Here is a 13,683-nt window from a genome sequence, read left to right on the forward strand (position 1 = left end):
TTCACAGCCAAAATGATTTAATCATCTGATTCTCCCGTCTGTCTCTTAGTTACATTAAAAAACCTGTTCTCAGGCTGAAAAAAACATTACTCATATCTGAGCCTCAGCAGGGCTGGTAAGCACTAAGGAGTTTGTTATTTTAAGCCAATTGTTAACTTATTTAAAGCATTTCTGCATACTTGGCCCAACATGTCATTTTTTTTTACTTCGGTCATGAACAGTGGGGCGGAGACTAAAGGCCCTTGGCGTTGAAGACATCCCCTCTCCTCATTGGCTGCCTATAGGTCCGCTGCGACCCCCATGCACCTGTAGAGGGGCTCGGCCTCAATTCTTCCCCTCGCATCGGCACCGGAGGGTCGGCTGTGTGGTATGAACGAGGAAAGCTGTTTGAAATCTATGAAAAGAGAAAAAAAAACATCCATTCCGGCGTTGGAACATGACACCCGCACTCAGGACAAATCGCAATTTACCCCAAAATGTCAAGTTTATTTTCTGACAAATGCGTCATTTTAAACCCTAAAGCCCAAAACACACAGGCTAAAAAAAACTTTTCTCAGTTCTCCTGAACATCCTCGCATGTGAAAAGGAGACGAAGCCACAGCCTTTTGTCGACGGGGAGGAGGATACAGGAAAGACTCCGCGCGCACCAGCTCATCACACGGCGCCCAACCTCCGGGCGCACCGCAGTCTCCGTTGCGCACTCCGCCGCTCAGAATATGGAGAATAAAATGAGCACCATCATCAGCACCTCCTCGATGGCCGACTCCGCCGAGACGAGAGTAAGCGGCTTGATCGAAGCGAGTTTCATTAATGCTAAATTATCCAACGAGTCGCAGCCTCTGACCTGCATGTCCTCAACCGCGCGTCATTTTGGAAACGTCGGCCCGCTGTTCCACGGTGTGAGTACGAGCGGCGGCGACGGGCCCGCTTTCAAAGACTTCGCGATGCAGGATGCCCCACCCGGGGTAAAACAGTTCTACGACCGCGGCGGAGGTGGTGAATACCTGAAGTGTGACGGAGTGCCGTGGGAGGATTTCGCGAGAGTTCGGAGGATGAACGCGGCCACCTCCGAAAGTTTGCCGAGCGCAAGTTTGAGCCTCTCCTCGTCGATAGCGGCTTTCAAGTTCATCAAAGACGAGAAGGAGCCCTCTGTGATTATGGAGTCCCCCTGTCCCAGCTTCGATCCGGCGTCGGAGATGCCCGCCCTGGACACCCGCTGCGACGGCGACGGGAAGATGGTGCTGAGCGACGGGGAGTCGTCGGGCTTCGCGCCGGGCGCGGTGGGTCCTCGGGCGGGGCTGGAGGGATCTCCGAACTTCCTGGTGGACCCGAACCAGTCGGAGCAGCTGCCGGCGCTCGGACAGGTGAGGACCAACTCCAGGTCCGGCTCGTCCGGGAAGGCCGTCATGAACTTTGAGGCCGACGCGAACATGGGCCAGCAGCTGACGGTGTACAAGGGCGAAGTCCCCCGTTGGCCGGCGCAGACGGCTCCGGCCGAGCCGCAGTACTGGTGTCAGTCCGCGGGGGTGACCGAGGACCTGTTCACGCACGGCGGCTACGACGGGATCCAGAACCAGGCCATGACGCACAGGAACCCGGCACCTTTCTCCGCATTCCCCGGGTAATAACCTCCTTCCGTGATGTTCCAACCAACGTCTGGTCAGCTGTGGAGTTCGTTTGGAACTGTGGGCTAAATGAGATTGAACCATAATAGAAAATACTGCAGTCTGCCTACTTCTAAAGTAAAAGAAAGTGGAACAAACCAAACTTCCGTCTGACTATGTGTCATCTTCATCTCCCAGAACTCTTTATCTGAACTGTCTCTATTGAAAACACAAAGGAGAGTTAATAGATCAGTTCTGTCACCTTGAGACAGCAAAAAGTCCCATAAACGTTTGGAGCATCTCTTGTTCTCTAAACTCTGAGTCACATCCATCACTTTAAAATCATTAATTTCACTGTAGCTTCATTAAAGCCTTACATCCAATGAGGATCGCACTCTGATGATCTACCCGTTATGACCTATTCAATGTACAGTAATCTATATTTCTTATTTCTCAGTATGCCACCTCAGCGGCTGTGTGTGATCTGTGGGGACGAGGCGTCCGGTTGCCACTACGGAGTCTTGACCTGCGGCAGCTGCAAAGTCTTTTTCAAGCGAGCAGTTGAAGGTGAGCGAAGAAAGCCACCTTCCCGATATGTCCTGTTCAATCTACTAAATCATTTTAAAATAGTTTTGTTGTACTTACTAAATTATTATAGTTCTCTTTGATTTTTTTATTTGTACTAGCGTTCCGCCAAAATTGTTCATGCCACGTTTTTGGATTGTTATGAGAGGGACTAAACTCATCAGCTGCAGCAGACAGTTTAACTGCTTTTTCCCTCCAGAACATAGTTTTATTTCAAGATACATTTTAACATCTGTCCAGTGAGAGCTGATCAAGCTGTCGTTTTGTTCTTCCATTTGCCTGTTCCAATTGAACAGTTCACTTATTTCTCGTGCCCGTGTCAATGCATGTGTTTCGTTCCCACTGTTACATAATATACTAGACGACTTAAATATAAAGGTGCCTGCAAATGAAAATGTGTCTTCTACCATGACTTTTCCTCTCGATTGATCAGTGGAAATTCTGCCCCAAAAAACAAAATGAAAGATAAGAAGGAATAAATAAAACACACTGTCATAAATCTCTTATGTCAGCCGTTGCCCTTTTACAGTGGATGTCGTATCACATGAAATGTGAGTGACCTTCTATGCTGGTTGTTAAAAGGTCATTAGTATCAACAGTATCACATTGGACAGCGCTCACTGTGTTCTTCATCTTGGACTTGTTTTTCTCGTTATCTCCGACTGCGAGATAGAGACGAGCCACCATGTCTCACCACGGCCGTGTCACTGTGTCCTCACACTTTTATCTAATTCTCTTCTTCAGATGCCTCCTCAGAACGCTGCCTGTGTGCATGGAGTGGCTTTATTAATAGTGAAGAGCCCTTCAACACTCCCCCCTACCCTTCCGTCATTTACATCCCCCGTACGATCATTATTTGAACATCAAGTCAGGTGTTTTGTCTGTTCCCTTTTTTCTCCCGCTCAACAGGTCATCACAGCTATCTCTGCGCTGGGCGAAATGACTGCATTGTGGACAAGATTCGACGGAAAAATTGCCCCGCGTGCCGCCTTCGAAAGTGCTACCAAGCTGGAATGATGCTCGGAGGTAACCATTTGGTCGGTTTGCTTTTTCCGCATGCAGCTAATGCGCCCTGAAGGTAGAAATGAAACTGGTTGTGTAGCACCAACTGTTCACGGGCAGCATCCGAGAAAGAAAGAACACAATGACTCAAACAGGATCCTCTCGGCGGTTGGGGTTTGACGCAGCATTGACGGAGAGAGCTCTGTGATTTGTTATCATCCCATCTAACCGAGCCGTGCTCTCATGTCACAGGCAGGAAGCTGAAGCGCTTCGGGGCCTTGAAAGCGTTGGGTTTCCCCCCTTCCATGATGTTCCAGTCCCACCTGGCCATGTCCAGCGACAACCAGGCCTTGACCTCCATGTCTTGCATTCCGGGCATCTGCGAGGTGCAACTCTCCCAGCAGATCCTCAACATCCTGGAGAACATCGAACCGGAGACCGTGTACTCGGGCTACGACAGCAGCCAGTCCGAGGGCCCGCACATTCTGCTCAACAGCCTCAACAGGCTGTGTGAGAAGCAGCTGCTGTGGATCGTCAAGTGGTCCAAGTCCCTGCCAGGTAACGGCTCTCGGCGTCCGGGTCAGCACGGCCGTCGCCATGGAGATCCCCCGGGCGGCACTCGCCCGAAAGTCTCAGCCTTAAACGCTGGCTGGGATGGAACGCCCAAATGATTGGTTATTCCATGCGGTATATAAAAAAAAGCATTGGTCCAAGTCCTTATAGGCCAAGCGCCAATGGTGAACAGATGTTATGAGAGGTTGCATCTATTATGAAAGAATATGAATGAAAAGAGATGAAAAAAGAGATGTTCTTCTCCTCAGGTTTTCGCAATCTTCACATCACCGATCAGATGACCCTCATCCAGTACTCGTGGATGAACCTGATGGTGTTCTCTCTCGGGTGGCGCTCCTTTCAAAACGTCACCAGCGAATATTTATACTTCGCCCCTGATCTGGTTCTCAGTCAGTAAGTGACCGTTATCATCATTATCTATCATCAAGTAATTCTGAGGTTTTTACAGTTAGTTGTTTTTTGACAAATCAGCGATGAAGGATGAAAAGGAGGCTCTGTAATCTTCAGAAACATTTGTGTATTTTTCTTCCGTCAGGGAGCAAATGAGGAGATCTCCGATTTACGACCTGTGCCTGGCAATACAGTTTATCCCCCAAGAGTTTGCCAATCTCCAAGTGACCCGCGAGGAATTTCTCTGCATGAAAGCCATAATATTACTCAACACTGGTAAAAGTCAGAAGGCTTCCTGCTGCAGATTACGGATGACTCAGTTTTCACTTTGTGCTTGTGCTTTGTACTTTCTTGTTCTTAATTAACCACACTCACACATACACACACGCACATACACACACAATATGTAGCAGCTGCTATCATTCCCTTGTGATAGAACGACTGGAAATCTTTGTTTTTAAATGCAGCCGGTTGCCTTTAAAACGGCCATTGTTGACATAGTGTTTCTGGAGTCTAATTTGTTAAAGTCCATAATAAATAAAAAGTTTTGATCTAGAAGCCTGTTCTCTGTTTTCAGTGCCTCTCGAGGGACTCAAAAGCCAGGCAGCATTCGAAGACATGAGACAGAACTACATCCGGGAGTTGACCAAAGCCATCCACATGAGGGAGAAGGGCTTGGTGGCGAGCTCACAGCGCTTCTACCACCTCACCAAACTGATGGACGCCATGCACGATGTACGCCCCCCCCCACACACTCCGGCATTGACCCTCTTTGTGATCTAATTGCTACTTTAATAAGTTCTCATTTTTTCCCCCTCTGACAGATAGTGAAAAAGGTCAACCTGTTCTGTCTGAGCACTTTCATCCAGGCGGACGCCATGAGGGTGGAGTTTCCAGAGATGATGTCAGAGGTCATTGCCTCCCAGCTCCCCAAAGTCCTGGCAGGGATGGTGAAGCCCCTGGTGTTCCACACCAAGTGAACACAAGCCAGCACAGATGATGGTGATTGGATTTTTCGCCCCCCACAATTACTATATTATTTATGGCCTTTAACTATTGTAGTCGGTCATCTATGCTTTCACCAATTGCCTTTGAGGGTCTGTAACTGTGAAACGGAATGAAAAAACACATTCCTCAAAAATATGTTTTCAGTACGGAGCTATATTATAGATTTAGAAGTGCCTAATAATGAAGCTCCGCGGTTTCATTCCGGTGTGTCCAACGGGTCCCCTCCTATAGTTTGGGTTTAAAATAGCTGATACAAGTAGGTTTTAAGAACAACTAAATCATATTTTTGTACTGAAGCAAAGAAATGATCGTGGACAAAAATGTCAAATAATCAACTGTCCTCCCCAACATTTTATTCAGGAGACACTGAAACCAGCCACTAATGAAGTTGGGGATATTAGGGAGACTCACTGTACCAACTTGAGGGGGGAAGACACTGGGGAAATATTTGTTAAAAAACTTTTAGAACAAGAGATTTGGGGAAAGTGCAGTAATTCATAAACGTTTTTTCCACTGTTCTGCCTTTTTTAAATGTTAAACTCAGTCTATGAAACCCACAAACTGTCAGAAAGAATTAGGAACACAGGTCCAATAAATCACACTGTTTATTTATAGACATGTTGATGCACTGTCAGGGTACAGTAGATGAAGGCAAGGAAACAAGCTTGCCATATATAAAAAAAGGAATGCCAAAAGTTACATATTTAGGATATTAATACCACTTCCCCTGCCAATTCAGAGTGTAAGGGAGTTTTATTCCATTATGAATGCTCAAGGTCGCCTCGCACTCTTAAAAATGTAAATGGGAAAAGAACATCCTGATCTTTGCACATGCAAGATTTCAAACAGTTTACCCGAAAACATTTTTGGTCTTTCTTTGAAATACATTTTCAGTTTGTAATAACTGAAGAGCAAAAGTGTTGATGATTATTTTCTTACTTCTTTATTTCTGAAATAGTATCACTGTTAAAAAGTTACCTTTATTCAATAATCATTGACCTTGTAGTTAGGAAATGTTGTGACTTTATATAAAATTGAACTATCACATGGTATCGTTAACATAATATAATCTGAAACATGTCTTGTTATCATTACTGGTACAACAGTGTACCGATGAGTACAGTACCACACGGGTCATTCAACTCCATGACAACAAAAAAACAACACATTTTTACACATATATTTGATGTGATAATTTATAGTAATAAACAGTTAAACAAAGTGAATATTTTGATTAGCATCTGCAGAAGGACTCATGAGGATGAATGTACAGTACAGTGCCGTGTTGCTGACCAGAAAGTGCACTGCAGCAGTGAGCAGCTTCAGTGGATGAACAATGATCACCTGCCACAAACATGAAGGTTAAGGTGCAAACCCATTCTGCTTTTTCTATTAGGTTCTAATAGACCAGATTAGTATCGATATGTCAAATCACAGTTTGTTTCAATTGCAGCAACTGGAGAATGTTTATGGATCTGCAGACTTCCATTGATTAAAGGAAAGTGTTCTGTCGATACAGTGGGAAAGTTAAAAGATAATATATTTCTGAGAATAAAACTTGTGAAATTGATTGTGACTGTTTCGTGGTTCTGGAGGATAATACTGGGATTAAAAACAGTGCATTCGACGGGTAATATATATTCATCTAAAAACAACTATTTCTTCTGCATCTGTGAATCTCTGCAGATCCCCCTAACATTTCATAATAAAGCCATTGCCGCAAGGGACGCGCATTTTTTGAATTTCTAGCTGTGTTAAAGCTAAAGCATCACTGCCCTGCTTGATAGACTATGCAGACACGTTAGTTACCTGCAATAATAGAGACATTACAACAATTAGCCACACTGTGCATTGTCCTTTTTCTTTTTTTTCCATGGATACCATGAAAAAGATGACATGTTTACCAGCTTGTTAGAGGAAGACAACATAATTCTCGGGGATTAGACCGGTTCTCCCCTCGTATGTTGCTTGGAGCCAGCCGGGTTCCACAGACGGATAGACTACAGGACACAAAGAGAGAAAACACTGAATTTAAAGAGAAGCTGCGAGCAGGCTCTTCGTCTGAATAGAACCGCTGATCCCGCATTTGGTCACACTACTTCCCAGACTTAATGAATCGAGGCAAAAGAGAAAGAAAAAGATGCTATTGGGCAGAATAAATGAACATGGCTCTGGGTCAGCCTGCTCTTTGAATTCAGTCCCTAAGGAGTATTTCAGCAAAGCACAAAAACAGGAATTGCCCCGGCTTAATCACACATTATAAGCCATAAAAACATCAAGGTTAATTGTTGCTCAGATACACCGCAGTGAGGAGGTACAGCTTGAAAAATGATCTGCTAAAACAACCTGCCAGATAAGCTGCACAAGGATGTGGAGGAAAAACTGTCCGGTTAATGCTGACAGCACTAAAAGCACTCCGGCTGCTGGTAAGCGGCGGGGAGCGCTTGTTGACGTCTTTGGCGTTTGGCTCTGCTGCCTGTGTTAACAGGGAACAGGCCCCTGCTCCTTCCATCCCTAGGTTACAGTGACCTGCCTGCGCTGGTTGTGGGCCAAGTAATCTCCTAGTGGAAACTGCAAGAAGCAATAAAAAAAATAAAAAATCCTGGGGCTGTTTGTACTTCAGCAGCGCATATGGGGGATTTCATTCCACGGCCAAACACAGCGAGTGAGCCAAGTCCTTGCTGCGTGCTGCCAGGACAACCCAGACGGACTGTCCAAGTGGCCCACCAGCCCCACAGAAGGAGGCTGGTGGGCCTTGGTGGGCCTCTCATCACCGAGCACATCTCGGCCCCCGCTTACCGTTTGTGAAGTGCGCCCCCTGCGGGAAGCTGAGCTCGTGGCTGTGCTCGGCCTCGCAGGAATACATCGCCTTGGCGTCCCTGTAACAGACCACAGGAAAAGAAAACAGAAAGAAGATGAGAGTTGAAGAGTTGAGAGCGGAATGGAGGTGGTGTAAAAGTGTCGGTGTCCGTACCGGCCGACGGGAACGGACTGCGGCGAGGAGGCCGTCTCAAAAAGCAGTGCTCTGGCAGCGACCCTGGAACAACATGGGAGAGTTCAGTCCACTCGATTGTATTCAGGGTAAATTATACAGCTGATTTGGTGAATGCAGATGAACCCTGTGATCAGATGATCAGAGTAGGTGAAATAGTGGCGGTGTCATCTATTTTGATATATCATCATCTATAAAATGCAATTCGGCCATAGGAAGAAAATCCAAATCTAAGAAAAACAAGTCTGTCAAATTATGTCGGGGCGCTGTCAACATTCCTCATTGTTTGTGAAATTGAGGTGAAACGTGTTCCGCCACAATACGGGAGATTTCCTTCCTTGCGGCCCGACCCAGCTCCGGCGCGCTGCGTTATTGAGTTTCAACCCTGTAACGAGGCAACAGTTGACCCCACCGCGCCACAACCTTGGAGTCGAGGGGACAGCGGAGCCCCGGGGGCGAGCGGCGGGGCGTACGTATGGAAACCACTTGAGAGACGAGGGACGACTCGCATCCGAGACACGACAAGTCAAACAATCTATTTGTCCCGGGAGAAGGAGTGCAGACTGCTGCTGGGTCACATCAACCCCCGCAGCAGGCGCAGCGTAATTAAAGCCAGCTCTCCCACCAGAGAGGAAAAGACATAAATCTCAGGACACACATTCATCTGATCCCAGAGACCTCTCAATGCTCAACGCTCATAAACAGACGGAGGAGGAGGTTGACGACTCAGAGGGGGGGAGAAAGGGAGAGAAAGGGAGAGGCAGGGTGACGCGATGAGACAGAGAGAAATACTGACGAACTATTGCACACCAGCTGTAAGAACTGATGGGAGGGATATGAAGCTACACACGGACAGAATGTGACAATATGAACTATCAGAGGCTGAAGTGGACTGAAACCAACAATTGCTTTCATGATCAGCTGATTGAAGAAAATAGTGAAACATGCTCACTGCATATTCCTGGAGCCTGTTTTCTCAGACAAACAGTACAGAATATACTAGAATTATGATAACCTAAAATAAATAAATAAATAAATAAAAGAAAATCAATCAGACTAGTTGTAGATATTCTGACAATTGCCTCATCAATTATTCATCTAATCGACTCAGCACTGTTTTGTAGGTGAGTAATACTGGATGAAACGTCCACAAAATAAGATTTTATGGATCGCACGGCAGTAAGGGTTCATCTAATGAGCTGAAGTGATAAGCGACTCAAAGCCATTACACGGAGCCGGGCCTTTGGTAGCCGTTGCTGACGGAGGCGTCCTCCCTGCAGCGGGTCCCCCGCTTCGGTGGAAGGTCCGGGTGCTGCGAGGGCTTCAAACCCTCGTCGGGCTCCAGTGTTGACAGACTTTGGACAGATCCGCTGCAGCTTCGGTGGCCTTGAGGGGGGAAAAAAACAAGTAATAAGTCTCCTGCTCAATGACACAAAGAGATAAAAGTTTGATACATGGGAAGAAAAAAAAAAAACAGCTCCCGTAATGAATGTCACTGAAATCAGTCATGCAAATGATATTTTCCCACTGCCGTCTGAAGTGAGCTGAAGGCAAGGGGAATGCTGTCAGTCGGGAGTCCTGCGGGAATAACTAATGACAATGTGGCTAGTCCACGAGAGTGACAGCCTGCCGGAGGCGTCTCTCCGCTTCACTGCCGCGCGGGGAACAAAAGCAACGCCCTGCAGGACGTGACCATCGTCCTACCTTCAGGTATGTGCAGCGATAACAGGGAGGGCCCGGCGGAGCGGATCAGAGACGCCGGCCTGAGGTCCATGTGGCGGTGCGGGGCTTTTTTGGGGGCGAGGGACATCCCGGGCGGCGTGCTCGGCGAGGACAGGCTGAGGGCGTCCTCCGACTCCCCGTCGGTGCGCCCGGCGTCCTCCCTGGAGCTGGACTCCGGGCTGCTGACCCACGCCACGCCGACGGGGGGGAGCCGCGGCGGCGTCGGCCGGAGGTCCGGCAGCGACTTGTCCTTGAGCGCGGCGGAGCAGGCCGTCTTGGAGGAGCTGTTCTGCTCGGAGGAGTGGGAGGACAGGGACTCCATGCTGCCCGCGGGGGTGCTGCTTGGACTGCTGCTGAAAGTGTCACCTATGCAGGGACCAGAGAGGGAGGCACACGGAGCCTTCATTAAAACCTGCTGCGTGATCGACGGGGGGGGGGGGCTCGGTGGCTCAAAGAGATACTGTTAATCCGGGGGGCAACCACACGGAGGTCAAGCTTTCAGACGGCGTGCTGAGACGCTGTGTGCGGCCGTCACCAAAATGTCATGTGGTCAACATTCATTCATGTTGCTCACTTTCTGCATCCGCCAGGCACAGCGCTGGAGTGTAGAGGCTGCGCGGCTTCCGGGGCCCCGTGGACAGACAGATGGCCCTGCTCCTGCGGGAGCCGGGCTGGCTCTGGGGCTGGGGCAGCGGCACGTTGGGGTCCGGGGGCTGATGGAAGATCTGGAGGTCCAGAAAGGAGCACTGATTACCGGGCAATCCGTGAATTCCCCACCAGTTCAGACTGGCACTCACATTTAATTGTCACCATAATGTGTTGAATTGCACACCAGAGGTCAACTCACCTTGCTGAAGTTCTCGATGAGTATTTCCATCACAATGTTCTGAAACTTGATGTTCATCATGGCGGCCACGGTTTCCTCCTGGGAGCGCATCAGGGTGGGCCCAAAGATGACGCCCAGGTTGGACACAGTCATCAGGTTGGACTGGCTTTGTGTGGAAACTCTGCAGGTAGAGGACAAGGCTCTAAGAGGCCTTTCTGTCGTGATAATGACACGTCCTCACTAAGTGGTGGCAGATTCCCTCTTTACCATCTATCAGACAGTATCAGAAACACCTACGAACACATTAGGCTGGACCCGAAACTGTGAGGACAATTCAATCCGTCTCAACAATTTTCATCTTCTTTCACAGAGCTGTTTTTTTCTTTTTCTTTTCAAAAGGCTGCAGAGTAACAGATTCATCAAAGGAAGACGTACGTGACGAGGTGCTTGATAAGCAGCTCCAGCATTTCCTTGTTCCTGTCGGGCAGCTTATGAACCAGAGCGTGGACGGCACACACCCTGTAGTTCTGGTCGTCTGACTCTGAGGAGAGGAAATACGCATACAGAATGAGCAGGTGGTGCAGCGATCGGAGACACAGGGAATTAGATTGTGTAAACGTTTTGTCAGAAGAATACGCGGCCACTAAGAATGCAGCTTTGTATCATCTTTAAACAGATTTAATAGATTTGATGACACTTTCAAAGTCAAAGTCAAATTTTGCTCTTCAAATTCAGATTCAACTCGACACACCGTATCCGGAGATGTAGAAATTTTAAACAATTTAAGAGAGCTTTTAGACGCTTTTGGCATGGAGCCATTTTTTAAAATTGGTTGAATCTGCTCGTTTCATCTTCGGCTGCCTGGACCCGGGTGTTGCACCTACAAAAGCCAACTCTTACTAAACAAATACATTTGACACACAGGTTCAATCTCCCTTAAAAAAAAGGTCAGATATACACTTTACAATGTCAATGACAATTCAATCTGAATCGAATAAATGTTAAAATACTGAATTTTCCAAATAGGCTATCAAATGGCACAAATACAATCAACCCATAATGGATCAAACATCCAACAGAACATGTCTTAAATCTGCATCTGGATTCTCTCTTCCATGCGTGATAATTAAACGGTAAATGGTGAAATGCATATCCACATTAGTTTGTATATGTACTTCACGGATTGTTTTGTATGTAACTAACTAAACCCAAACCCCACATACAACCCTCTTAGTAACTTTGCATAACTTACTGACAGCCAGGATAAAATCCTTGTGCAGCTTGAAGGTCATTAGAGGCTCAGAGAGACACCTGGTGAATAAAGAAGGGAAGAGTTGCCATTTATTTCCTGAGTGACGCGGGTCTTTTGAATGCAGCCCCCTCCCTTTGTGAGTCAGCGGCAGCGCAGAATGCGTGACCAACTCCGGGGAGCCTTCAGCGAGCTGTTATGGAGATAACGATTATTCCTGAAAGCTAAAGACGCGCAGGCTGGCGGGGCGAGCTAACCTGAGGTAAGTCTTCAGGCCGCTGGTGATAGTTTTGTTGTCCCACGTGTCTGGATCCAGGTCGATATCAACGGGCGCCCTGGATGCTGTTGGAAACACATTTTATTTTTACCCCTTTGCCCCTAAGCTGTAGATTTCATGGAGAAAAAAAAACATATAGAAAGACACAACCCTGACAATAAAAACACTGTCTGTCTTCTAGTGAGGGGAGACCAGGGAGGACGATCGGAAGTGAGTGCACGTTTCCTGTTCACATGCACATGCAAACAGGATCACCCTGGATCATCTAATGAGGTGATGACAGAGCATTGTGGGACCAGGGAGGCTGTTACACTATCACACCACTAGGAGGACCTCTTTGCTCACCCTGGGTTTCCTCAGGCTCCACATTCATATTGAAATGGACAAAAGAAAAACAAAGGCGTTCATACGCGGAGGCTTTGTTAGCTACACAGAGACATGATGGTCAAACGGGCATTTGGGAAAATGACAGAATTATCTTCTTTTATCGAATCATTTTCGCCATGTGACATGTAAGAATGTAACTTAATACTGCATACAAATGACTAATAATATTCAACTGTTTGGCTGGAGCCCCTTGGAGCACAGAGCACATTAGTCGTTTCTATTCTGCTGAGCTTGTGAACATTATTGTGAAAGTTATTTTCAGATTTTAGGACTACTTACAAAAGACCGTGGTCAGCAGCTTCTGTACTTTGGAGTTGACCCCTCCAATTCTGTACAGTCCCATTGTGTTTATTCCTGCGTGGCAATGACAGAGAAATTTCACGTTTTTCTGTTTAGTTAAGACTTATGCAAATGCAACGCGTCGTCATGTCTACTAATGAACCGAGCGCATTGATATTCATATTCATATTCAGGTGACAGATGAAAGCTGTGAGATTAAAATGCCTCACCTCTAATCTCCACCAGGTCGATGCATTTCCTCACAAAGTTAAAGCCCGCCTCATTAAGAAATGCTGTAATACAACACAGGAATATGGTTGGTGCTTCAATTAGCGTCTGGGTTAAGCAGGCATCGTGTGGGAATAACATAACGTCTCCCCGCAACGCTTGTGCTCTGACTAATAACGCGCAGCCCTCGTGCAGAAAGGCTCCGCCATGTCAGCTGTGTGGGTGTGTGTCAAGTGACTGTGTTAATGAATGGAGAAGGCTGTATGCAACAACGTATTTGATATGTGCGTGCTGTTGTTTGCTTTTTTTTTTTAAACATTCAAAGTCTTAGAAAGCTAAATCTAAGAATTTCAACGATGAAAAAGAATTGGAAATAAACACGTGCAAATAAAGAATACACACTCACTTTCTTCCTTTTTGTTCAATATGGCTGGCAGGTTGTAAATCTAGAGAAAGTGCACACAATCATTATGTTCAAATTAAAAAACAATCCCTGAAAGAACACAGGCGGACCGTCCCATTATTACAAATTACAAATCATCAGCAAGTGCACGGTGAGGT

The 13,683-nt window shown here is 46.9% G+C and overlaps 2 protein-coding genes across 6 annotated transcripts in view; one reads left to right on the forward strand and one right to left on the reverse strand.

The window, feature by feature from the left end:
• Positions 1 to 310: 310 nt before the first annotated feature.
• pgr (progesterone receptor) lies at positions 311 to 6,732 on the forward strand. Its single transcript, XM_040175673.2, has 8 exons — positions 311 to 1,621; positions 2,062 to 2,171; positions 3,099 to 3,215; positions 3,444 to 3,749; positions 4,013 to 4,157; positions 4,300 to 4,430; positions 4,732 to 4,889; positions 4,979 to 6,732. The coding sequence occupies exons 1-8, from the start codon at positions 717 to 719 to the stop codon at positions 5,132 to 5,134; spliced, it is 2,028 nt and encodes a 675-aa protein (XP_040031607.1). The 5' UTR covers positions 311 to 716; the 3' UTR covers positions 5,135 to 6,732.
• Positions 5,750 to 13,683, reverse strand: part of arhgap42b (Rho GTPase activating protein 42b) — a 46,533-nt gene continuing 38,599 nt past the window's right edge. For 3 of the 5 annotated variants that reach the window (XM_078104641.1, XM_078104559.1, XM_078104737.1), the window contains 13 exons: positions 13,529 to 13,568; positions 13,125 to 13,187; positions 12,895 to 12,969; positions 12,209 to 12,293; positions 11,955 to 12,013; positions 11,138 to 11,243; positions 10,724 to 10,883; positions 10,449 to 10,601; positions 9,859 to 10,252; positions 9,384 to 9,540; positions 8,137 to 8,199; positions 7,962 to 8,041; positions 5,750 to 7,162 (listed from right to left, as the gene is read on the reverse strand). In XM_078104641.1, the coding sequence (XP_077960767.1) occupies positions 7,074 to 7,162; positions 7,962 to 8,041; positions 8,137 to 8,199; positions 9,384 to 9,540; positions 9,859 to 10,252; positions 10,449 to 10,601; positions 10,724 to 10,883; positions 11,138 to 11,243; positions 11,955 to 12,013; positions 12,209 to 12,293; positions 12,895 to 12,969; positions 13,125 to 13,187; positions 13,529 to 13,568 (1,524 nt within the window). In that variant the 3' untranslated portion in view covers positions 5,750 to 7,073. The remainder of the gene's footprint in view (positions 7,163 to 7,961; positions 8,042 to 8,136; positions 8,200 to 9,383; positions 9,541 to 9,858; positions 10,253 to 10,448; positions 10,602 to 10,723; positions 10,884 to 11,137; positions 11,244 to 11,954; positions 12,014 to 12,208; positions 12,294 to 12,894; positions 12,970 to 13,124; positions 13,188 to 13,528; positions 13,569 to 13,683) is intronic. The other 2 variants (XM_040175668.2, XM_078104606.1) reach the window with 1 other exon arrangement.

This window comes from Gasterosteus aculeatus, chromosome 1 (assembly GCF_964276395.1).
Source record: "Gasterosteus aculeatus chromosome 1, fGasAcu3.hap1.1, whole genome shotgun sequence".
Classification (NCBI taxonomy): Eukaryota; Metazoa; Chordata; class Actinopteri; order Perciformes; family Gasterosteidae; genus Gasterosteus; species Gasterosteus aculeatus.